Source organism: Thalassophryne amazonica, chromosome 12, assembly GCF_902500255.1.
Source record: "Thalassophryne amazonica chromosome 12, fThaAma1.1, whole genome shotgun sequence".
NCBI lineage: Eukaryota > Metazoa > Chordata > Actinopteri > Batrachoidiformes > Batrachoididae > Thalassophryne > Thalassophryne amazonica.
Genome location: NC_047114.1, coordinates 38,884,948 through 38,909,186, shown reverse-complemented (window position 1 = coordinate 38,909,186; position 24,239 = coordinate 38,884,948). Strand labels below are relative to the sequence as shown.

The 24,239-nt window shown below is 40.8% G+C and overlaps 1 protein-coding gene across 2 annotated transcripts in view; it reads right to left on the bottom strand.

Annotated features, from left to right (window-relative positions):
- Positions 1-19,788, bottom strand: part of fzr1b (fizzy/cell division cycle 20 related 1b) — a 42,684-nt gene extending 22,896 nt beyond the window's left edge. The window contains exons 1-9 of one of the 2 annotated variants that reach the window (XM_034182722.1): positions 19,585-19,788; positions 19,118-19,278; positions 13,503-13,604; positions 13,320-13,383; positions 7,434-7,561; positions 6,448-6,530; positions 6,153-6,336; positions 5,985-6,050; positions 5,748-5,865 (exon numbers count right to left, since the gene is read on the bottom strand). In XM_034182722.1, coding sequence (XP_034038613.1) covers positions 5,748-5,865; positions 5,985-6,050; positions 6,153-6,336; positions 6,448-6,530; positions 7,434-7,561; positions 13,320-13,383; positions 13,503-13,604; positions 19,118-19,195 — 823 coding nt within the window. In that variant the 5' untranslated portion in view covers positions 19,196-19,278; positions 19,585-19,788. The remainder of the gene's footprint in view (positions 1-5,747; positions 5,866-5,984; positions 6,051-6,152; positions 6,337-6,447; positions 6,531-7,433; positions 7,562-13,319; positions 13,384-13,502; positions 13,605-19,117; positions 19,279-19,584) is intronic. The other variant, XM_034182723.1, reaches the window with a different exon arrangement.
- Positions 19,789-24,239: the final 4,451 nt, after the last annotated feature.

Genomic DNA, 24,239 nt, shown 5'->3' with positions numbered 1-24,239 from the left:
TTTTAGGTGCTTTCCCGCAGGCCACGTGCAGGGGCCTCAGTCCAGCTGCACGTGTGACTGAGGCCACGTGCGGGGGGGGCCTCAGGCCAGCTGCACCTGTGGCTGAAGGTCTTTTAAAAAAATCAGTTGTAAATCCTTCACGTTTTAATGGGAGCGTTTGTCACATTGAAATAATGGCCTAACACCTGCTTAGGGTTCACTAGAGGACGCTTCCAATAGAAAACCATGTCTTGGGAATGAAATAAATAAAAAAGTTGAAGGAGGAGCGATGCCCGCGGGTCTCCAATAAATAGACGAGCGCGGTTGTCATATTCAGTCTCTCTAGAGGACTCAGTTTGTCTAAGCTCTGTGTCGAAGGCTTAAATAAACTTAAAAGCTCTGTGCATTTTATCTTGCTTAAGGCTGAATTATTCTAAAGTGTTGTGTCCTTTTCTAGCATATCACTTGCAGTTAGTTTGTGTTATCTAAAAGATGACATCCCGAGAAGACTAAAGACGAGCCACGTCAGACCCCATTCCTACCAGTCTGCTCAAGGAAGTCCTACCATTATTTAATGCTTCGATCTTAAATATGATCAATCTATCTTTGTTAGTTGGCTATGTACCACAGGCTTTTAAGGTGGCAGTAATTAAACCATTACTTAAAAAGCCATCACTTGACCCAGCTATCTTAGCTAATTATAGGCCAATCTCCAACCTTCCTTTTCTCTCAAAAATTCTTGAAAGGGTAGTTGTAAAACAGCTAACTGATCATCTGCAGAGGAATGGTCTATTTGAAGAGTTTCAGTCAGGTTTTAGAATTCATCATAGTACAGAAACAGCATTAGTGAAGGTTACAAATGATCTTCTTATGGCCTCGGACAGTGGAGTCATCTCTGTGCTTGTTCTGTTAGACCTCAGTGCTGCTTTTGATACTGTTGACCATAAAATTTTATTACAGAGATTAGAGCATGCCATAGGTATTAAAGGCACTGCGCTGCGGTGGTTTGAATCATATTTGTCTAATAGATTACAATTTGTTCATGTAAATGGGGAATCTTCTTCACAGACTAAAGTTAATTATGGAGTTCCACAAGGTTCTGTGCTATGACCAATTTTATTCACTTTATACATGCTTCCCTTAGGCAGTATTATTAGACGGTATTGCTTAAATTTTCATTGTTACGCAGATGATACCCAGCTTTATCTATCCATGAAGCCAGAGGACACACATCAATTAGCTAAACTGCAGGATTGTCTTACAGACATAAAGACATGGATGACCTCTAATTTCCTGCTTTTAAACTCAGATAAATCTGAAGTTATTGTACTTTGCCCCACAAATCTTAGAAACATGGTGTCTAACCAGATCCTTACTCTGGATGGCATTACCCTGACCTCTAGTAATACTGTGAGAAATCTTGGAGTCATTTTTGATCAGGATATGTCATTCAAAGCGCATATTAAACAAATATGTAGGACTGCTTTTTTGCATTTATGCAGTATCTCTAAAATCAGAAAGGTCTTGTCTCAGAGTGATGCTGAAAAACTAATTCATGCATTTATTTCCTCTAGGCTGGACTATTGTAATTCATTATTATCAGGTTGTCCTAAAAGTTCCCTAAAAAGCCTTCAGTTAATTCAAAATGCTGCAGCTAGAGTACTGACGGGGACTAGAAGGAGAGAGCATATCTCACCCATATTGGCCTCTCTTCATTGGCTTCCTGTTAATTCTTGAATAGAATTTAAAATTCTTCTTCTTACTTATAAGGTTTTGAATAATCAGGTCCCATCTTATCTTAGGGACCTCGTAGTACCATATCACCCCAATAGAGCGCTTCGCTCTCAGACTGCAGGCTTACTTGTAGTTCCTAGGGTTTGTAAGAGTAGAACGGGAGGCAGAGCCTTCAGCTTTCAGGCTCCTCTCCTGTGGAACCAGCTCCCAATTCAGATCAGGGAGACAGACACCCTCTCTACTTTTAAGATTAGGCTTAAAACTTTCCTTTTTGCTAAAGCTTATAGTTAGGGCTGGATCAGGTGACCCTAAACCATCCCTTAGTTATGCTGCTGTGGACGTGGACTGCTGGGGGGTTCCCATGATGCGCTGTTTCTTTCTCTTTTTGCTCTGTATGCACCACTCTGCATTTGGTCATTGGTGGTCGATCTCTGCTCCCCTCCACGGCATGTCTTTTTCCTGGTTCTCTCCCTCGGCCCCGGCCAGTCCCAGCGGGGGACTGGCCCTCCCTGAGCCTGGTTCTGCTGGAGGTTTCTTCCTGTTGAGGGGGGGTTTTTCCTTCCCACTGTGGCCGGGTGCTTGCTCACAGGGGGTCGTTTTGACCGTTGGGGTTTTGCATAATTGTTGTGTGGCCTTGCCTTACAGTGTAAAGCGCCTTGGGGCAACTGTTTGTTGTGATTTGGCGCTGTATAGAAAAGATTGATTGATTGATTGAATTGTCTCCACACACACACCCATATTCATCCAACCGAATTCAGATCGCTCCAGTTTTTCAGAACTTTGTGACTGCATGCATAGTTGGGCTCTGTGCCATGGAGTGATGCAGAGAGGAGGATGAGGAGACGGACAGAGCCAGATGTGTGGCTTCATGCGGCTGTCGTCTGGCGCATTTTCCCATACATCAGGCACATGCAGCAGGTGGAACCCCTGCAGGAGCGCGCTGAGGAGCACTGAAATTAGACTTTTAGCCGACTTGGTGTCAGCAATCAAACTGAATGGGGTGCAGCAGGGTTTAATTGTGCGCACACTTCTTCCTCCGCCGGACTGGAGGAGGTGCAGAGATGTCTGGCTGCACGTGAGTCTCCTCTCACTTCTCTGGTTGCTCAGACTCGTTACAACAGCAGGAGGAACACCTGCAGGAGCGTCCTGAGGAGCTTCAGCAGGAACGACATTTGGAGCCAAGTTTAACTGTGCGCACGTGACAGAAAACTAATTCGTTGTGGCGCGCAGTGAAATGTGACGGCGTGTTACAAGTCGTGTCAAAACTTGACAGTTTCCGTGCCACTTCGTAATATTGCATGATAGTTTGGGCTCCAAGAACCATCACAGGAACCAGTACGAACATTGTCACGTTCTATTAAGGATCAATACTCATCAAGACGGATCAACACGCTCAGTTGCGACCTCCACGACGTGAGAAGAAATGAGGGTGGTGTGTGACATTCGTGGAAGATTTTTTGACAGGCAAAAACATGCTCCACGAATATCAAGAATATCACGCTCCAACACGCACTATTAAGAAACCTATTCAGATGCATTAAGAATGTCAGGAATGTGTTACGAATGACAGAAAAATGACATTCGTAACGCGTCTTGGTTATGTGTAAACGCACCTTGAGTTTCATTATCAGACTGTAACATTTAGTGAAGAAGAGGACTGAAATGAATCCTGCAGTTGTGATTTACTCCGACTTGGGCTCACTGTAATCATTTCTCTGCAAATTGAGGCAGTACGTTGTACCACAAAAAAAAAAAAAAAGCAATTTATTAACCCATTTGTCTTACATGACAGAGATGGTGAAACAAAGAAGCATCAGATAACAGACAACACATGCCCACCACCCATGGTAATTTATTTGTAATGGCAAAGAAAGACATTATGAGAACATGCTCTTTACCAAGGCACATTACAGTGTTTTTTGGAATATAAATATTTGCTTTATTGTTTGTTTTTTACTAGTTTGGAAGGTCCTGTGACAATCTAATATGTTACATAATAATTTATATGGTTCTTTCTCAGGAATCAAAGCACTCAACAAAATAAACTCCAATGAAGGAATGATAAAAAAAAGTACACTACAACAATGCGCACAACTCCCAAATTTAAGAGGTGATAATACAGAGAGGTGTGACATATCTTTTTACCCTCTTTAAGTGTGTTTTTGTTTTTTGGTTGTTTTTTGTGGGGAAGGGGGTGGGGAGGGATGTGACTTATACTCCAGAATATACAGTACTTTTAATTTTATAGACTAGGACATCAAAGCTGACCTGGAACATACTTATTACCAGCAGAACTTGCGTGCGTCCGTCCGTCCGTCCGTGCTCAGCATAAGTCCAGTCCTATTACTGCCAGGGTCTTCAAATTCACAGGGAACATTTTTAGGACACGGATCTTGGACAAGTTCAAAGATGGCTAACCTTGACCTATTTTAAGAGGTCAAAATGTCACATTCTGTTTCCTATTTTTATGCTCATACGGCCAAGGATATTTTACCATTGCGTTTTATTTTTATTATAACATCATCATCATTACTAAATGAAACATATGTGTTATTGCTCATTTGGACCCTGCATGGACTGCGTATCTTGTTTTGGTGGCTCCCATTTTTTGCTTGGGATTCCATCCATTCTTTTATTGTCATTTTACTTTTATGTTTCGCTGTATATTTTGTGCCGTATTTGTCCATGATTTGAGCATCATGCTTCTCTGCACAGCTGCTAGCTTCACCCGTTAGGTGACACTCGTATGAAGGCACTAGCATACAGCACGCACACGTGAGCATATGACATGTTCAGTCAGCAGTAGACAAACTACAAGCAAGTTCAACCACAAATGTTTGCAATTTCCCACAATCCATCAAATCAAATGTAATTGGATGCACTATTCTTCTTAATTTCAGTGGTCATTATAAAAATTAATGAGCTGTGTTTGTATTCATAGATCACCCACAGAACTGTTCATTCCCATTGGCCATGCTGTACCTTGTACCTAATGCAGTCTCCTAATTTATCTTTTAATGCATGACTATGTTTCTTCCTTTAAATCAGACTGAATGAGCAGTTTTATTTCCATTTGGCTCCAGCTGTTACCAGTGTTGCCACAGTTACTTTGAAAAAGTAATCCAATTACTGATTACTCCTTGAAAAAGTAACTTAGTTACTTTACTGATTATTGATCAATTGAAAAAAATAACTAAGTTAGATTACTAGTTACTTTTTAGTTACTTTCCCCAGCTGCCGACAACAACCCTCTGCCACCTCAACATGACAATGATACTTGTTTTGCCAAAACTCACTTTATAGTCACCCTTTCTTGACTTCAATGAAAATACTTGTTTTATAAAAAGTAAAATAAAGACCTCTTTCTTGACCTCATATTTAACTGTTGACAGCACTGTAACAGTAAAACTTGCAATTTCTAACCGACACTTTATAAATGTAACTATTAAATTCTTTCTAACATTTTTTTAACATTTAAATTCTCTCTAAACATTTTACTTGTTGAAATTATTATTATTTTAAGTAGTATTAGTAGTTGTAGTAAAAAAACGGCTTCAAAACTGGACCTTTAATCTAGGGGTGTTGTTGGGGGGCACATCCTTGCCCCACACCCCCATTCCATTTGGATTCGCCCCTGCTTTGGCGTTTGAGCGCAAAGAATGGATAACATTTATTTATGCAGAAAACATGACCAGATTTACAGGTAAGAAAGTTTTATTGCGTTTTCACATCATGTGGTCCTCAGAAAGAAAGTTTAGGAGCATCTGAGTGGAAAACAGTGTTAGTTGTTGACGCGTCGCGAAGGATCAGCTGTTTTTAACGAGCAGATACGGAGCAGCTCAGCTCAGAATTCTAAATAAACAAGAAAAAAAAATGTCTTTGTAAAGCTCAGTGCAGGTGTGCTGTTGTCACCGCACTTTAAGAGGTGAAGACGATCATAGCTGCTGCAAAAAAACGCGGATGAAAAGCTCACAGATCGTTTAAAGTGGGCGTTACTAAGTAACACGTTACCGGCATCACTGGCTGTTACTGACCTACACGAGCTGAATGACCCTCCAGACTGGTCAGCTTCCTCCCACCTGCTGCATCCCAGATCTGGACATAACCCTTGTGGGTTCCGACAGCGACAAGACTTCCCTGACAGAAGCAAACCAAAAACCAACAAAACCACAGAAATATTATTTGTTTTGTTTGTTTGTTTAATTTGAAATCATATTTTATTTTATACTCCTGTCATGTATGAGAAGTAGAATTCAGAGGTGGCAACTCACCCTCTCATTCCAACAAACTGATGTAACAGAGTCCCCGTCCACTGAAAGGTCACATAACCTCGTCACCTGGCATGAAAGAGACACAACAACACAAATACATTGTTTCCTATTTTTCCACATTAAAAATCAAAGTGCTGGTGAATCTTCTGGATAGATTTCAGCTCTGACCTGACTGGTGCAGGCACTCCACAGGTAGACACAAGCTCCCAGACCAACACTGAGGAGGTTGCCTGCCGACCAGTCTACCAGGTTGAGGTAGAAGTCATCCTGCAGCTCGGGAGCGTCCAGCACTTTGAAGGGGATTTTAGAAATCTTGCGAGCTGGTTTACGAGGAGAACGGAGCAGCTTGTGACTACGGTTAACAGCAAGAGGAAAAATTGTCAGTTAGCAAGTTCCTTACAGCTCAAGCATTGTTTCTGCTGTGTGTGTGTGTGTGTGTGTGTGTGTGTGTAACATTTCATACCTCTTGTTACTAAGAGTAGAAAGGGAGTAGGGTGACACTTCATTGTCACTATCAAAAGGCACTCTGTTAATGTGAACAGTGTACTGCAGGGGAAAGAAATAACAACAACACACAAACCCAGTGTCAATCCACTCTTCTGTACCAAGTGGCTAAATAAAGGTAAAACATGCTCAATTTGTGCTGTGCTGGAAAAGTCTGTAATTGAAATGAGTTTATTATTCAGACTGTTCAGTTATTCGGCTGGACTCAATCAGAATATTTAATCAAATCTAACAAATCATACTAATTCACAAAAGGAAACCAAGTCAACCTGATTTGCTCTCATGGCCTTCCCCACCATACAAACATGACTGTTGATTCCTCTGCGCTTGTGTCTACATCAGTCCCAGTGCCTCTCTCTGCCTCCATTTCTCATGTCAACATTATAAGGAATTACATTTCTTTCCATTAATGAAACAAACAAGATAGGCTTATAGACACTTTTACAGACAATTCTCAAGGCGTTTGTGGATTCTGTGGCTGTGACTGAATAAACTGTGCATAATGCAACTTTTATCTTATCAAAGGACTCAAGATCAAGCCCTTGAGCTGGAGCTGCACCAAAATTGAATCAACACTTTTTGTTTTGATCAAAGGAATACTTTTCCAACCAATTTCATCAAATTCACTGTTGTCCTCTTGACATATCCTGCTGGCTGATGGAACATAAAATAAAAATAACCTCACTGCAAAGGCAAAAATTGCTGCAAATAACAGTGGTTTAACAGTGGTCCGTTTTCCCTACAAGCACTAGCTGGTATGTCACAGTAATTTTTTAGATGACTCTTCACTTGCTAACAAATATGACAGAGAGAGCTTACACTTATATCAAGCTCGTCATTTTTTTTATAATAAATAGATACAAAAAAACTAAGATTAGTTTCAAGGCCTTTTGGCATCACTGTACAAGTATGTGTGGTACTAAACATTTTTTTCATGGCTCATACCCTGAAAAGGCCGTGGGAGTCTTGAGAGAGGAGTGCATGGCGGCGTTCATCAGTGTGAGGGTCTGGAACAGTCTCTATACCCGCCCCCAGCAACTCGTTCCTCAACAGGGCAGCATATGCCACCGCATCTGCAGGATTTGGCAGAGCAGTAGAAAATGTACAGTGAGGAAATTAAGTATTTGAACACCCTGCGATTTTGTAAGTTCTACCACTTAGAAATCATGGAGGGGTCTGAAATTTTCATCTTAGGTGCATGTCCACTGTGAGAGACATAATCTAAAAAAAATAAAAAATTTAAAATCTGGAAATCACAATGTATGATTTTTGAATAATTTATTTGTATGTTACTGCTGCAAATAAGTATTTGAACACCTGTGAAAACCAATGCTAATATTTGGTACAGTAGCCTTTGCTTGCAATTACAGAGGTCAAACATTTCCTGTAGTTTTTCACCAGGTTTGCACACACTGCAGCAGGGATTTTAGTCCACTCCTCCATACAGATCTTCTCCAAATCTTTCAGGTTTGGAGTTTCAGCTCCCTCCAAAGATTTTCTATTGAGTTCAGTTCTGGAGACTCTCCAGGCCACTCCAGGACCTTGAAATGCTTCTTACGGAGCCCCTCCTTAGTTGCCCTGGCTGTGTGTTTGGGGTCATTGTCATGCTGGAAGACCCAGCCATGACCCATCTTCAATGCTTTTACTGAGGGAAGGTGGGTGTTTGTCAAAATCTCGCAATACATGACCCCATCCATCCTCCCTTCAATACGGTGCAGTCATCCTGTCCCCTTTGCAGAAGAGCATCCCCAGAGTATGATGTTTCCACCCCCATGCTTCACGGCTGGGGTGGTTTTCTTGGGGTTGTTCTCATCCTCTACACATGGTAAGTGCAGTTGATTCCAAAAAGCTCTATTCTGGTCTCATCTGACCACTTGACCTTCACCATGCCTCCTCTGGATCATCCAGATGGTCACTGGTGAATTTCAAACGGGCCTGGACATGTGCTGGCTTGAGCAGGTGGGGACTTGCTGCCCTGCAGGATTTTAAACCATGACAGCATCATGTGTTACTAATGTAATCTTTGTGACTGTGGTCCCAGCTCTCTTCAGGTCATTGAGCAGGTCCTCCTGTGTAGTTCTGAGCTTTCTCAGAATCATCCTTACCCCACCCACAAAGTGAGATCTTGCATGGAATCCCAGACCGAGGGAGATTGACAGTCATCTTGTGTTTATTCCACTTTCTAATAAATAATCATAACTGTTGTTGTCTTCTACCAAGCTGCTTGCCTGTTGTCCTGTAGTTCATCCCAGCCTTGTGCAGGTCTACAGTTTTGTCCCTGGTGTCCTTAGACAGTTCTTTGGTCTTGGCTATGGTGGACAGGTTGGAGTGTGATTGAGTGTGTGAACAGGTGTCTTTTATACAGGTAACAAGCTCAAACAGGTGCAATTAATACAGGTAAAGAGTGCAGAATAAGAGGGCTTCTTAAAGAAAAATTAACAGGTCTGTGTGAGCCAGAATTCGTGCTGGTTGGTAGGTGTTCAAATACTTATGTGCAGCAGTAACATAAAAAGAAATTTAAAAAAAAAAATTCATACATTGTGATTTCCGGATTTTTTTTTTTTTAGATTATGTCTCTCAGTGCACATGCACCTAAGATGAAAATTTCAGACCCCTCCATGATTTCTAAGTGGGAGAACTCACAAAATTGCAGGGTGTTCAAATACTTATTTTCCTCACTGTATAAAATGTTTAAGAATATAAGCATTCTGTAATAGTCCTGGTAGTAGTTTTAAAAAAAAGGTAAATAGGAAATATGACAGTTTTTTTCCACCCTTCTAGAATTTGAGATAGTCTGTCTGTTGCTTTTATCTGTATGATACCTCCTTCACCGCACCAGCTGCAACTGATTTCATGTACATTAAACGCCACTACAAGTTCATCGCAATAAAAGTCCTAAGTGTACTAAGTGGGACATGCATCTGTGCACACATGGCTGAATTCATAGGAAGTTGTTGGAGATTTTTATTTTTTGTGGGAGGGGGGTACTGATTTCAGTACCACAGAAAGCGATCAATCATCATATTTCATTCAAAGTGGCTCATGAACCGCACATAATTTGAATACTGTACATCCAAAGTTCAAACAAGTTGTCTGGTTTTTCTGGCTGCCAGTGTCCTTTTTCAACTGTTCTAAATGAGAACAGGGTATACGAGGTCTGTCAATAAAGTATAGGTCCTTTTTATTTTTTTCAAAAACTATATGGATTTCATTCATATGTTTTTACTTCAGACATGCTTGAAGCCTCGTGCGCATGCGTGAGTTTTTCCACGCCTGTCGGTGACGTCATTCGCCTGTGAGCACTCCTTGTGGGAGGAGTCGTCCAGCCCCTCGTCAGAATTCCTTTGTCTGAGAAGTTGCTGAGAGACCGACGCTTTGTTTGATCAAAATTTTTTCTAAACCTGTGAGATACATCGAAGTGGACACGGTTCGAAAAATTAAGCTGGTTTTCAGTGAAAATTTTAACGGCTGATGAGAGATTTTGAGGTGATACTGTCGCTTTAAGGACTTCCCACGGTGCGAGACGTCGTGCAGCGCTCTCAGGCGCCGTGGTCGGCCTGTTTCAAGCTGAAAACCTCCACATTTCAGGCTCTATTGATCCAGGACGTCGTGAGAGAACAGAGAAGTTTCAGAAGAAGTCGATTTCAGCATTTTATCCGGATATTCCACTGTTAAAGGAGATTTTTTTTAATGAAAGATGTGCGGACGGATTGCAGCGTTGGCTCGCAGCCGCCGCGATGCTCTGCCACAGGAAAAACACCTCCGTTAGAAGCCTTAAGGACAAGTTGGAACATGTCCAGCTGTTAAACAATTTCTCATATACTTACTCCACTGAAAGCCATCAAAAGCCACCTGGATTTTACAAATGGTTATCAACACGGAGGTGTTTTTCCTGTGCTGCCGCACTGCGCCGGCTGCGTCCCGACGGGCGGACCCGTCCGCACGTCTTTCATTAAGAAAATCTCCTTTAACAGTGGAATATCCGGATAAAACGCTGAAACCGACTTCTTCTGAAACTTCTCTGTTCTCTCACGACGTCCTGGATCAACAGAGCCTGAAATGTGGAGGTTTTCAGCTTGAAACAGGCTGATGACGGCACCTGGGACCGCTGCGCGACGTCTCGCACCGTGGGAAGTCCTTAAAGCGACAGTATCACCTCAAAATCTCTCATCAGCCGTTAAAATTTTCACTGAAAACCAGCTTAATTTTTCAAACCGTGTCCACTTCGATGTGTCTCACAGGTTTAGAAAAAATTTTGATCAAACAAAGCGCCAGTCTCTCAGCAACTTCTCAGACAAAGGAATTCCGACGAGGGGCTGGACGACTCCTCCCCACAAGGAGTGCTCACAGGCGAATGACGTCACCGACAGGCGTGGAAAAACTCACGCATGCGCACGAGGGTTCAAGCATGTCTGACGTAAAAACATATGAATGAAATCCATATAGTTTTTGAAAAAACTAAAAGGGACCTATACTTTATTGACAGCCCTCGTATGTAGCCTCTGGCAGCCACCTCAAAAAACAAACACCACACCCAGCATCTTACTTTGTTTTGTTTTCAAAGCAGACCAGTGGCAGTTTGTGATCTGCCAATAAACACAAAGACAAATAAATACTAAGTTTTATTTGTTATTAATTTATGTTTTAAGTTTATTTTCAGACTGGCTGATGAAGTGACCAAGGTGAGAAGTCTTAAAGCACTGACTCATGAAGGATTTAACTGTTAACATGTGCTGAAAACAAGTCATCTTTTATATAACACTACGCTAACAGCTAATGTTAGCACGATGGAATGGCTCCTGTGTGAGTGTATTAGTCCATATATCCATAATAAAGTGGCTTGTTGGGTGGTTAATTGGCTTAACAAATCATCTCTGCCGAGTGAGGTAGCGATTTATGCGCAGAGAAAGCCACGTCTCCTCTGTGGACACACATACAGAGTTCCAGAGCCACATGTGTAAGTCGCCTTATATATAGGGTTATATTCTTATTCATTCATTCATTTTCTGACGCTTTCCAGGACCGTGCCGTGGTGGCAGCAGAACAAGCAGCTCATCCCACACTTCTCTATCCCCAACCACATCCTCTAACTCCTCCTGAGGGATCCCAAGGCCTTATCTCCAAGCCATCTGGGAAATATAATCCCTCCAGCATGTCCTGAGTCTTCCCTGGGGCCTCCTCCCAGTTGGATGTGCCTGGAAGACCTCCCAAGGGAGAGAACCACAGGGCATCCTCACACCTTATCCAAGTCCACAAAACAAATGTAGACTGGTTGGTCATACACCCAAGACCCTTCTAATATCCTTATCCTTGTTGATGTTGTTTAATATTATACAAATATCTATATCTATCTATATATATATACATCTATATATATATATAGTTTAGCTTTCAAGAATGAAGTGAGACCATCTGTTGAGGCTCCTGTCACACACATCAATGCAACTGAGAATATGGTGCTCAAACAACATTCTTGGAGTTTAATTTTGGTACATTTAGCCTTGAGCTACTACAGACCAGAGTCATTAAATCTTGAAGATTACTTAAAGATTAGGTCTCCATTTTTTAGAAATGAATTTATACACAGGTTCAGACAGGAGCTGTGCAGGTCCAATTCCGTTCACATCCAAAAGACTGAGAGACCCTGAGACAGGAGCTCATTTAAAACAGAGGTAATAGTCAAGCCAGGTGACTCCCTCTTGTGGTGACATTAAGAAAGTCAGTGAAACAAAATTAAATAAATAAAATGCTTTAGTCTTAAATTAACTGTGAGTACAAATATGTGACAACCAAACTGATTTAGGACTTGAATTGCACATGAGGCGCTAAGACCAGAACGCATCTTTACAGTTTAAAAGTAGCTTACAGTGACTTTGTCCTACCTTGTCTGAAAGGTGTCTTGTATGTTGTATGCATGAATTTAGTCAAAATGCTGAATCAACCTTGGACATATCATTTAGACAATATGATTACAGTGTGTTAAATCTGAAACTCTTGTTGAATCTTTACAGCAGCAATGGATGTAGCATTTCACACTTACTCAGCACTTTCCAATGTGAGTAAAATATAAAATACACCTATAAGGGGGGAAAAAACCCTTTTGAGTCACATTGTTTTTGGAGTGCCTATCAGATGAGCTAGCTTTTTGTCACAGGCTCCAGGTTTATTTATCTGAGAGTACATGAAGCCCAAGAATTGAGATAAACTGTAGTTATATTACTGTTTACAACAGCAATCTATTATGACATTTGTTAAGGGCCATTCTACCACCCTCATAATATACACCTAGACAAAGTCATTTTGAATAAAACAACCACAGAAATGTTTTAGTTCTTAAAATACTCTCATTATCTTTGCAATAAAATCATAGGGCCTGATACCGATGAGATGATTGATAAGTACCTATATAAAAAAGGAGTATCTGTATAGATGTCAGTACTGACCAAATCATAATGACAGGCATCCTTATATTCTTCACTGTGAAGAATGACTTTTTTTGAGGACTGTTTTCTGGAACAGGATTTTAATGGCCTAAAAGAATGAACTGAAGCTAATGGGACTCAAGGAAATCAAGTATATTTAACTTGTTCTTTTACATTTCTTTGTTTAGAAAATATCTGCTAGTAATGTAATGTGTTGCCTCAAACATTGATGAAATGTGTGCATTTAAAAAATTTAATACAATAAAAGCCAAGTTATAATACAATCAGCCTGGCAGCAGCAGAGGAAACAGCAAACAGACAAACCCACCATGAGACTAACATGAATTACTGATAAAAACTGACAATCTACACCATTCTATAAACTCCATATAAATTCAGGATTTCTGACCTTTGCTCGAGTCTGAACTGGCATCCTTTGCTTTGTGAGTGTGACTGGGCGAGCGGCAATTCTCCTGCACAGAGAGAAGTTACATCAATTATGTTCATAGTCTTAATTACTGAGTTGTATGTTACTGCAAATGGCAAGTTAACAGCAGCCAGACATAGAAATAAAAAAACAAAAATGCCTCACATTGGCATAGTGGAAGTTGATGGTCCAGTTGCTTCCAGCACGAGTGGGAATAAAGCGGTCTCCTGATTTCACACTGACCGGACTGCAGGTAGCACTGACATACTGGGATAGTCACACAAAGAGAGGTGCAACAAAGATCCAGTTTAATTCATGAGATAGTAAAATGTGACACACTGAAACAATGACAGAATCCAGACACTAGTCTGAGACACTAAAGTCAAAACAAATAATAATCAAACATTCTAGCATCTAGCCTGATCTACATTCTTGAAGTGACGTCAGACAGTAACCCACACCAGGTAGATATCACATTAGTTGAAAGGCAAAGCCTAAAATGTGTCCTCTAGTAAAAATGAACCACAGCAGCTGTGTGCTGGGCCAATGACTGAGGCTGTGTGAAATTTCTATCATCACATTCTGACTTGGTGGCTGGGTACTGTGACTGCAACCAATATTTCTATTACTGATGAATAAGTTTACTTTTTACAGTGATGTGAAGTATAAGAGCAACACCCTTTTCATGTTTAGAATTTACTCTTAAACCTGTCACCTTGTTGGTTCTGTCCTAGAGTGGATAATTTATTATATATTTGACAAACTATACTGTATATCACCCCAGTACAATGTTGCTTTCACAAGTAATAGTCTCAATCAAAGTAAGAAAATAAAATTCACTGTTTTTTTATGTAGTGTTTTAAAAGGATCTAGCAGCAGAGAACTCCCTGGCCATTGTAAGTAAGTGCTCTTAGGCCCTAAAGCCCATCATACCAGTACTTCTCTCCAGTTTCTGGGGCATAGAGTAGAAGAGTGTCTATGACTCCTGCTGGATGGGATGACAGTCCACCACAGGTAACATCCCTGCCAAGGCCGGTACCCATTTATAGCTGGCTAGACTGAGACAATGCATACTGTCTTGTCGAAGGACATAGACAGGTAGGATTCAAACCCAGGTCTACATATTGGCAGGCCAGCACCTTATCAACTGAGCAATCTACTCTGCTACTGGGCCACTAGACCCCTGTTAATTCAAGTCTGAGATACTGATCAGCATCATCACGTGAGGTCAGGTCTGTGAACATGCACTAGTGTGTGTTACTGGATGCACCACACGACAGAACTGCCTTCGTCTACACTGTTAAACTGAACACTCCATTTTAATAAAATAATTAAGTTAATGTAACTCAAACTTTGAAAAAAGTTATAACCGCTCATTTCCATTAATTAAACCAACTCAAAATTGAACTGTTGTCATAACGCAGTTCCTTTAAGTGCATTTAAGGTTTTGGGGCATTTAAGTGTTGGTGATGTATTTCCTGTGCATTCCATTCACTCATATTAATTGAGTTTATGTAACGGAGGCCAGCAGGTCTCAATGTGCATATGTAGTTATTAAACCTTACTCCCAACAGCTCAAAAGGATTCTCTGGTCACAAGGCCAGAGCCCTGGGTTTTAGCCTTCTGGCTAGAAATTCCGACTTCCATGAAGGAGATCGTAAGTTCGTGTCCTGAGGGGAGCGAATAGGCAGAGTCATAACAACACAACGCAGAGTGCAGTTGCTACATTTATACCATTATGAAAAACTGCAAGTTGTTTTCATGAGCTACCATTTAGCATTTTTCATTTTGTTGTAGTCCTTTTAGATTTTTTTTTTAGAAAGCACATTATTGTCAACAAGTAAACCAAAGAATGCATCAAAAAATTTAATCCAAAATATAATGCAAATTTTTTAAAGGCACATATGTCACTTTTTTATTGAAAAACATAAACTAGATTTACATAAGTTTGATTAACTATAAATTTTTAAGTTACTAAAACTTTAACAATTACATTTTTGAAAATGATTTTATGTGTGTTGGCAAACTCAAACGGTTTAAGGCAATCAATTTCCTCAAATGGTTTGAGTTCAACTAACTCATTGAGTTTTACAGTGTACCTTGTATCAAAAGTAGCCATCTGTCTGTCACAGTCCATGCACCACTGGGTGCTTAGACCCCAAAAAACTAAATGAACTTTTACCTTGCAGATTGTGGATTTTACCAGCTCCTCAGCAAATAAGGTACAGACTCTGAGTCCTTGTCGATGTGGGCAAGCAAGATATGTGCTTCTGCAAACCAGGAAGAAAAAAACAAAAACAAAAAAAAACTCTTGCAGCACATCCCCTCATTCACATTTTGTACCCAAGGTGACCATTTATATCACCTATTCCACATGCCAACCTGGGGTGATGGGAAGTACTTATGTATGAGGTCTATTAGAAAAGTATCCGACCTTATTATTTTTTTCAAAAACCGTATGGATTTGAATCACATGTGATTGCGTCAGACAAGCTTGAACCCTCATGCGCATGCATGAGTTTTTCCACGCCTGTCGGTTGCGTCATTCGCCTGTGAGCAGGCTTTGAGTGAGGAGTGGTCCACCCCCTCTGCGGATTTTCATTGTCAGGAAATGGCGGAATGATTTGGGCTTTTTTTTCCATCAGAATTTTTTCAGAAACTGTTAGAGACTGGCAGCTGGAAACCATTTGAAAAATTTATCTGGCTTTCGGTGAAAATTTTACGGGCTTCACAGAGAATAAGGACTGTTACTACAGCTTTAAGGACGGCTTTAAGAACGCCCGGCACGCCGCGCTCCGTGCCGCCATCGAGAGCCACAAACCACCAGATCATTTCTAAACGGATGGCTCTGTGTAGCCGGGACCGTCGTGTTCACTTTCTCTGGTTATCACAAGAGCTGGACATCAACCATTTTCCGTCAGATTTCACTTTTAACAAGAGATTTTGTCATGGAAAGCCGAGCGGAGGCTTCGCACGTCACGACCGATTTGCTGATGGAGCGAGACAAAGGAACACCTCCGTTTTGGTCTCACAGGACGGCTTTGAGATGGCGTTCAGACAGCTGTCAGTGGTTTTTCCATCGAGTGCTTATCCGAGAAATTGTGGATGTGCCTGGACATGCCAGAACATGTCCCGTGAGGCTTCATCACGGCGTTGCTGCGTGCTATGCGGCACCGCCGCGACGCGCGGAATTCCTCCGCACGTCTGTCTCAATGTGCCGAAAAAGTGCTGATGTCCACGTCTTTTCACAATTCCTGTGCTAGTCAGACGACGTCCCGGATACAACACAGCGTCCAGTTTGGAAATGAACGGCACATTCCACTGTTACAGGAGTTTTTGTCATGGAAAGAGGAGCGGAGGCTTCGCACGTCGGTGCATGACGCACAGCAACGCCGTGATGAAGCCTCACGGGACATGTTCTGGCATGTCCAGGCACATCCACAATTTCTCAGATAATCACTCGATGGAAAAACCACCGACAGCTGTCTGAACGCCATCTCAAAGCCGTCCTGTGAGACCAAAACGGAGGTGGTTTTGTCTCGCTTCATCAGCGAATCCATCGTGACGCGCGAAGCCTCCGCTCGGCTTTCCATGACAAAATCTCTTGTTAAAAGTGAAATCTGCTGGAAAATGGTTGATGTCCAGCTCTTGTGATAACCAGAGAAAGTGAACACGACGGTCCCGGCTCCACAGAGCCATCCGTTTAGAAATGATCCGGTGGTTTGTGGCTCTCGATGGCGGCACGGAGCGTGGCGCGCTGAGCATCCTTAAAGCCATAGTAACAGTCCTTATTCTCTGTGAAGCCTGTAAAATTTTCACCGAAAGCCAGATAAATTTTTAGAATGGTTTCCAGCTGCCAGTCTCTAACAGTTTCTGAAAAAATTCTGATGGAAAAAAAGCCCAAATCATTCCGTCATTTCCTGACAATGAAAATCCGCTGAAGGGGTGGACCACTCCTCACTCAAAGCCTGCTCACAGGCGAATGACGCAACCGACAGGCGTGGAAAAACTCATGCATGCGCACGAGGGTTCAAGCTTGTCTGACGCAATCACACGTGATTCAAATCCATATGGTTTTTGAAAAAAATAATAAGGTCGGATACTTTTCTAATAGACCTCGTATACTGTATACATGTATGTGGAGTGTGTATTCTCATAATGCATACTGTATTGTCATACTGTATAGTAACATAAACAGTTAGTGTCCTTGCCCCCTAAACAAAAGGGTTCCAGTTCAAGAAGGCCTGTGCACCATTCTTCATATAAATCTACAGTTGCATCAGGAAGGACATCCAGTGTAAAACTCATGTGATATCAACATGGATCGATACTGGATCTACTGTCGTGACCATGAGTAAAATAGAAGCAGCTTAAAAAAAAAAAAAATCTAAACAAGCACAAACCTCTGCAATTGTTTTTTTTTTTCATGAGAAATGCACCCCCCCCCACCATCTGATCAATTTCAATGAAACTTTACAGAATGGTAGCACATAATAGGAAGATGTGCAAAAAGTAAGACAATTCCAGTCTGACACTTTCAAAGAGAGACAAATGGATTTTGTGTTTAACTGATGCATATCATTTGGCAATACAGAGGTTGACTAGTTGGTTAATTCACATGTTGCATGACAAAAGATTTACCACTAGTGAGATATAATACAGAGCTTGATCACAGATCCCCTCATTATTTTCAGTGTTTGATTTCATCCAACACACATTTCACTTTTTACCTGTACATGACAAATGTATCGCATTTTTGAATACCAATGTGTCACAAACACACAACAAGAGTTCAGTTGAAGTAAAGGCCAGTACAATCTGTACGGCCAGGGGTCAATTTGAGCATGTACATGTGTAAGTAGCGACTGACGTTTTGTCATGAAGCACTCCAGGAACAGACGTTTCTCAGGTTTTTCTAGATAAGAAAAAAAAACTGTTTTACATGTGACAATCAGATGAATGGTAAATGGACTGCATCTGCATCAGATGCTGAAAGCGCTTTACAATAATGCCTCACATTCACCCCGATGTCAGGGTGCTGCCATACAAGGTGCTCACTACACACCAGGAGCAACTAGGGGATTAAGGACCTTGCCCAAGGGCCCTTAGTGATTTTCGGGTCAGGCTGGGATTTGAGCCAAGGATTCTCTAGTCTCAAGCACAACAGCTTATAACCACTAGACCAGGGGTCACCAACCCTGTTCCTGGACAGCACCTGCCCTGCATGGTTTCCATACTGAAGTCACACCTGATTTTTTTCGGAGAGGTGATGGTCTAGTGATTAAGGTGTTGGGCTTGAGACCAGAAGATCCTCGGTTCAAATCCCCACCTGATTGGAAAATCACTAAGGGCCCTTGGGCAAGGTCTTTAATCCCCTATTGCTCCCGGTGTGTAGTGAGCACCTTGTATAGCAGCAACCTGACATCGGGGTGAATGTGAGGCATAATTGTAAAGCGCTTTGAGCATCTGACGCAGATGGAAAAGTGCTATATAAATGCAGTCCATTTAGAAAATCACTTGATTGTCTAAGCACACCTGATACAGTTAACTGCCTGGGAGTGGAACAGGAAGAGTTAGAAAACATGCAGGGCAGGTGCCCTAAAGGAACAGGGTTGGTGACCCCTGCACGAGACCATCACCTCCCCTAGACCACTTTATAGCTTTGCTCACCAATGTAGTCAAACCAACAGCTTCTGGAAGCATAACTTGACAATGTTATCCTTCCAGTGTTATGCTTCCAATGTTAAAAAAAAATGTTTTTTTTAGTAGGGGGCACTGACCTTGGTGAGGCGGGCCTCGATCTGCACGTTCTGGTGGTTGATCTGCCTCAGCAGCCTCCTCTCGTAGTCTTGGTCCATCTTTACAGGGTGCTACTGCTAACCCCGCCCCCTTTAAACCTCCGTTCCGTCCCGTTGAGGAAATCCACAGTGGACCAGCATCCCTGAGGAAAAACTGAGAGGTTATAGAGCTGACAGAGGTGCATGAGCAGCCTCCAAATACACGCTGTTTTTTAAAGCTACCTTAGCGCTGCACCCCTTCAGGTCTGCCGTGTTTTATACACACACACGCACACATAAACACACACGGTGGGAAGACCAACGCGCGTTTTCCCACAGTTACTGACATTCATATGGACAAACAGCTGCGTGAAATCGCTTTAAAGAGCGCCAGCAACAGTCGCGCCGTTGTCATGGCATCAGCGGAGAAGAGCCCGTTCAGCAGCGTATCGTCTACGTCACGCTCTTACCTGCTTAATGCGGCGCTTCAAGCGTCCAAATTCACCGTCATGTTTGGCTGACGAGAGCGGCCCTGCGGCTGTGAGACTGCGGTCGCGCTTTTGTGAATAACAGCAACACATCCGAATGCCAACACACGTCACCGCCGTTGTTTATGTTCACGACAAAGATGGCGACCGAAATCAGCTGGAGCAGAAAGACTGACGTCTGCCGGCTCTGCGCGGCGCAGCAGCGACACCCACTGGCAGTTATACTGAATGCGTTTGGAGTTGTCTGATAGCTATTCCTCGGATGAGCACAGCGTGGCGATGTTGTCCAACAAATTAAGACTTTCTTTCAGAGCTAAGCTATTGCAGTTACTTATTTTCCATTATATACCTACAAAACATGACACTATGTACACACTTATGAAAACCCGAAGCTCATGTGTCAACAACATGACTCCAAACTGTTAAATTCTAAGCACAATTCCACTGGTATCACTCAAATAGCATTCTGAATCACAGTTGTCCAACTCTCTGAACTGTGCAAACTCAGTTGAATGAATACTTCAGTCATGTGTCAGAGTATAAAAGAGGTCCCAACACTGTATTGCAGTAATGGATAAATATTTATGTTGTTACTTTTTGTATCTGTCCACTGATTTTTTTTTTGTAGTGTTTCTCATTTTGCGTACATCGGTGAAATTCCAGAGTTGCTACAAACTATGTAAAACAGGTAACCTTTGTGTTGCATATACAACCCCTGGCAAAAATTATGGAATCACCGGCCTTGGAGGATGTTCATTCAGTTGTTTAATTTTGTAGAAAAAAAAGCAGATCACAGACATGACACAAAACTAAAGTCATTTCAAATGGCAACTTTATGGCTTTAAGAAACATTATAAGAAATCAGGAAAAAAAAATTGTGGCAGTCAGTAACGGTTACTTTTTAGACCAAGCAGAGGGAAAAAATATGGAATCACTCAATTCTGAGGAAAAAATTATGGAATCATGAAAAACAAAAGAATGCTCCAACACATCACTAGTATTTTGTTGCACCACCTCTGGCTTTTATAACAGCTTGCAGTCTCTGAGGCATGGACTTAATGAGTGACAAACAGTACTCTTCATCAATCTGTCTCCAACTTTCTCTGATTGCTGTTGCCAGATCAGCTTTGCAGGTTGGAGCCTTGTCATGGACCATTTTCTTCAACTTTCACCAAAGATTTTCAATTGGATTAAGATCTGGACTATTTGCAGGCCATGACATTGACCCTATGTGTCTTTTTGCAAGGAATGTTTTCACAGTTTTTGCTCTATGGCAAGATGCATTATCATCTTGAAAAATGATTTCATCATCCCCAAACATCCTTTCAATTGATGGGATAAGAAAAGTGTCCAAAATATCAACATAAACCTGTGCATTTATTGATGATGTAATGACAGCCATCTCCCCATTGCCTTTACCTGACATGCAGCCCCATATCATCAATGACTGTGAAAATTTACATGTTCTCTTCAGGCAGTCATCTTTATAAATCTCATTGGAGCGGCACCAAACAAAAGTTCCAGCATCATCACCTTGCCCAATGCAGATTTGAGATTCATCACTGAATATGACTTTCATCCAGTCATCCACAGTCCACGATTGCTTTTCCTTAGCCCATTGTAACCTTGTTTTTTTCTGTTTAGGTGTTAATGATGGCTTTCGTTTAGCTTTTCTGTATGTAAATCCCATTTCCTTTAGGCAGTTTCTTACAGTTCGGTCACAGATGTTGACTCGAGTTTCCTCCCATTCGTTCCTCATTTGTTTTGTTGTGCATTTTTGATTTTTGAGACATATTGCTTTAAGTTTTCTGTCTTGATGCTTTGATGTCTTCCTTGGTCTACCAGTATGTTTTCCTTTAACAACCTTCCCATGTTGTTTGTATTTGGTCCAGAATTTAGACACAGCTGACTGAACAACCAACATCTTTTGCAACATTGCGTGATGATTTACCCTCTTTTAAGAGTTTGATAATCCTCTCCTTTGTTTCAATTGACATCTCTCGTGTTGGAGCCATGATTTATGTCAGTCTACTTGGTGCAACAGCTCTCCAAGGTGTGATCACTCCTTTTTAGATGCAGACTAATGAGCAGATCTGATTTGATGCAGGTGTTAGTTTTTGGGATGAAAATTTACAGGGTGGTTCCATAATTTATTCCTCAGAATTGAGTGATTCCATATTTTTTTCCCTCTGCTTGGTCTAAAAAAGTAACCGTTACTGACTGCCACAATTTTTTTTTCCTGATTTCTTATAGTGTTTCTTAAAGCCAGAAAGTTGCCATTTGAAATGACTTTAGTTTTGTGTCATGTCTGTGATCTGCTTTTTTTCTACAAAATTAAACTGAATGAACATCCTCCAAGGCCGGTGATTCCATAATTATTGCCAGGGGTTGTACATGTAGTGCTGTCAATGTTATTTCAGGACAAAAACTCTACACATCACCAAAATGAGAAAAAAAATTTCCACACACTTGTATACACTTGAATATGTAACATGGGATCATGAAGACAAAATCATCCACATACACTTTTGGTGGTGGTGTTTTGCATTTATCACGACAGAGTTTGTTTTATGGTGTGTAAGACATAAGCATAAGCTTTTTTGTGTGTGTGAAGAAGGAATCAGTTTTGAGAAGACAGAATTCACTCTTTCATTTTGCAAGAGATTTGTGGTGCTTTGACAAAGTAGTTAACTCTTTTCAATTTGTGTTCAGAGTTTTGAGGAATTGAACATCAGCTTCTGGAAATGTCTAAACTTTGGGGAAAACTAATATATTGTTTTGTATTAATGATAGTACCTTTGTTGTAACTATCTAATGCAACAAAATTGTCGTTGGTGGGCATATACAGTTGGTTTAAAGCAATTTAGAAACATGAACTATAAATTAGAGCACATGCTCCAGCTAGTCATTACAATCTCCAACAATTTAGAATTCTTCCTTGGTTTCCCATCCCCAACATATATTTGTAGGACCATGAGGCAAAAAATGTTGAAGAATCATAAACAATAAAAATTTTTGAGCTAGATGAAATCACTGCCAAAACTTTAAATTAATAAAGCCATCCAAACAAACCGAGGGCCACAGCATTTCATTAAAATCTTCCCCCACTTTATTGAATAAAGGCAAAATTATCTGCTAGCATTAGGAAGGAAAGAAAAACATAATGTGCACATTTAATCATGTGCAGATAGTTTTAAGGATATTTGTTTTAATGATTAATAATCAACATATTGGCTATTAGTTTATATAAAAAGTCAACAGTCTTTTCTCTGTCTTCTGTCTTTGATAAATCTTTGACAGAGTTGTTCTCAGAAACATTGGGGCATGGAACTCTATGAAAGTAACATTGTACAGATTCTTACAGAGTTATTTCACCAACATCACAAGCTCTGCTCTACATGATCAATTTGCTTAGATAAATAACCAAAGAAGTAATTAAATAAATAATCAAATAAGAATTATGTTCTATCAATATCCATAAAAATGTGTCCCATTAATCTCTCCTGCACAAATCCTCCTGGTCTTTGCTGAAATGCTCATACAGCAGGTGATGTGATTTTTTTTATGTTTTGTTTTTTTTTTTTTTTTCTGTTTGAGATCATAACCAACAGTTTTAAGGAAGCTTTGCTTTCAAGAATGTCCTAAAATGGGGGTGTTTCCATATAATTACATGGGTGCTGGTTGTCCCCGAGATGGCTTCTGGTATAATTAACTTCCATGAGCCTGAAGGTGGAGACATTTTCACTTTTTAAGAAAAGCATGACCTCCTATCAAGTCTTTGGTCAGCTACTCATGATGCAAATCTGACTTATGAAGTTGGATGTATGCTGTGTATAATATGTAGGGGAAACCGGGGCACAGTGAATCATGGGGCACAGTAAATCAGTAGCTATATCTGCAAACTACATATATATTTGCAGCAGTTATGCCATATTTTTATTTAAAGACATCTCCCTTATAAATTAGTGATTTGTTTTGGGATACATTAAGGGTAAAACTAAGTGGCAATGAAGTCAGTTTTTCCTATCAAAAGTAAATTTTGTGGATGTCAGTGTCTTTGTAATTATTTTTCACAACAGAGGAAAGGCGGCCCAAAAAAATTATTAGTTAGAAGACTACCCCGTCCAACTGATGAGAATGTGTTATATCTTCTCCAGACTATCAGCTATTTGATAAAATGACTCGTGTGTCACGTGCACCCGGGGTACAGTGAATCGGAGCACAGTGAATCAGTCTAGAAAGTGATTTACTAAGCCCCAGGATCAAGCAGATGACAAATATTACTTGTTGAAGCTTATACATTTATTTTTCCAGCAATTATTTCTATAATTTGTGTATATAAACAACTGTTTTAATGTTTGAACAGAAATTATGACAGTTGTATTTATAGTAGTTTCTAAAGGACTTATATCACTATATCAGACACTCACACATTACATAGCTGGTTTGCTGGATTACTGTTTGTATATGCATCAGCATATATTTAATAATTTTGAAGAAATCTTTATAATCATGTGTTTTTTCATCATATTTTAGTGTCCAGGGCACAGTGAATCAAAACTTTTAAAATCGATTTTAAACACCTGTAAATTACACTTGGGGAGACATAAATAACACAGCCTTATAAACAATAACTT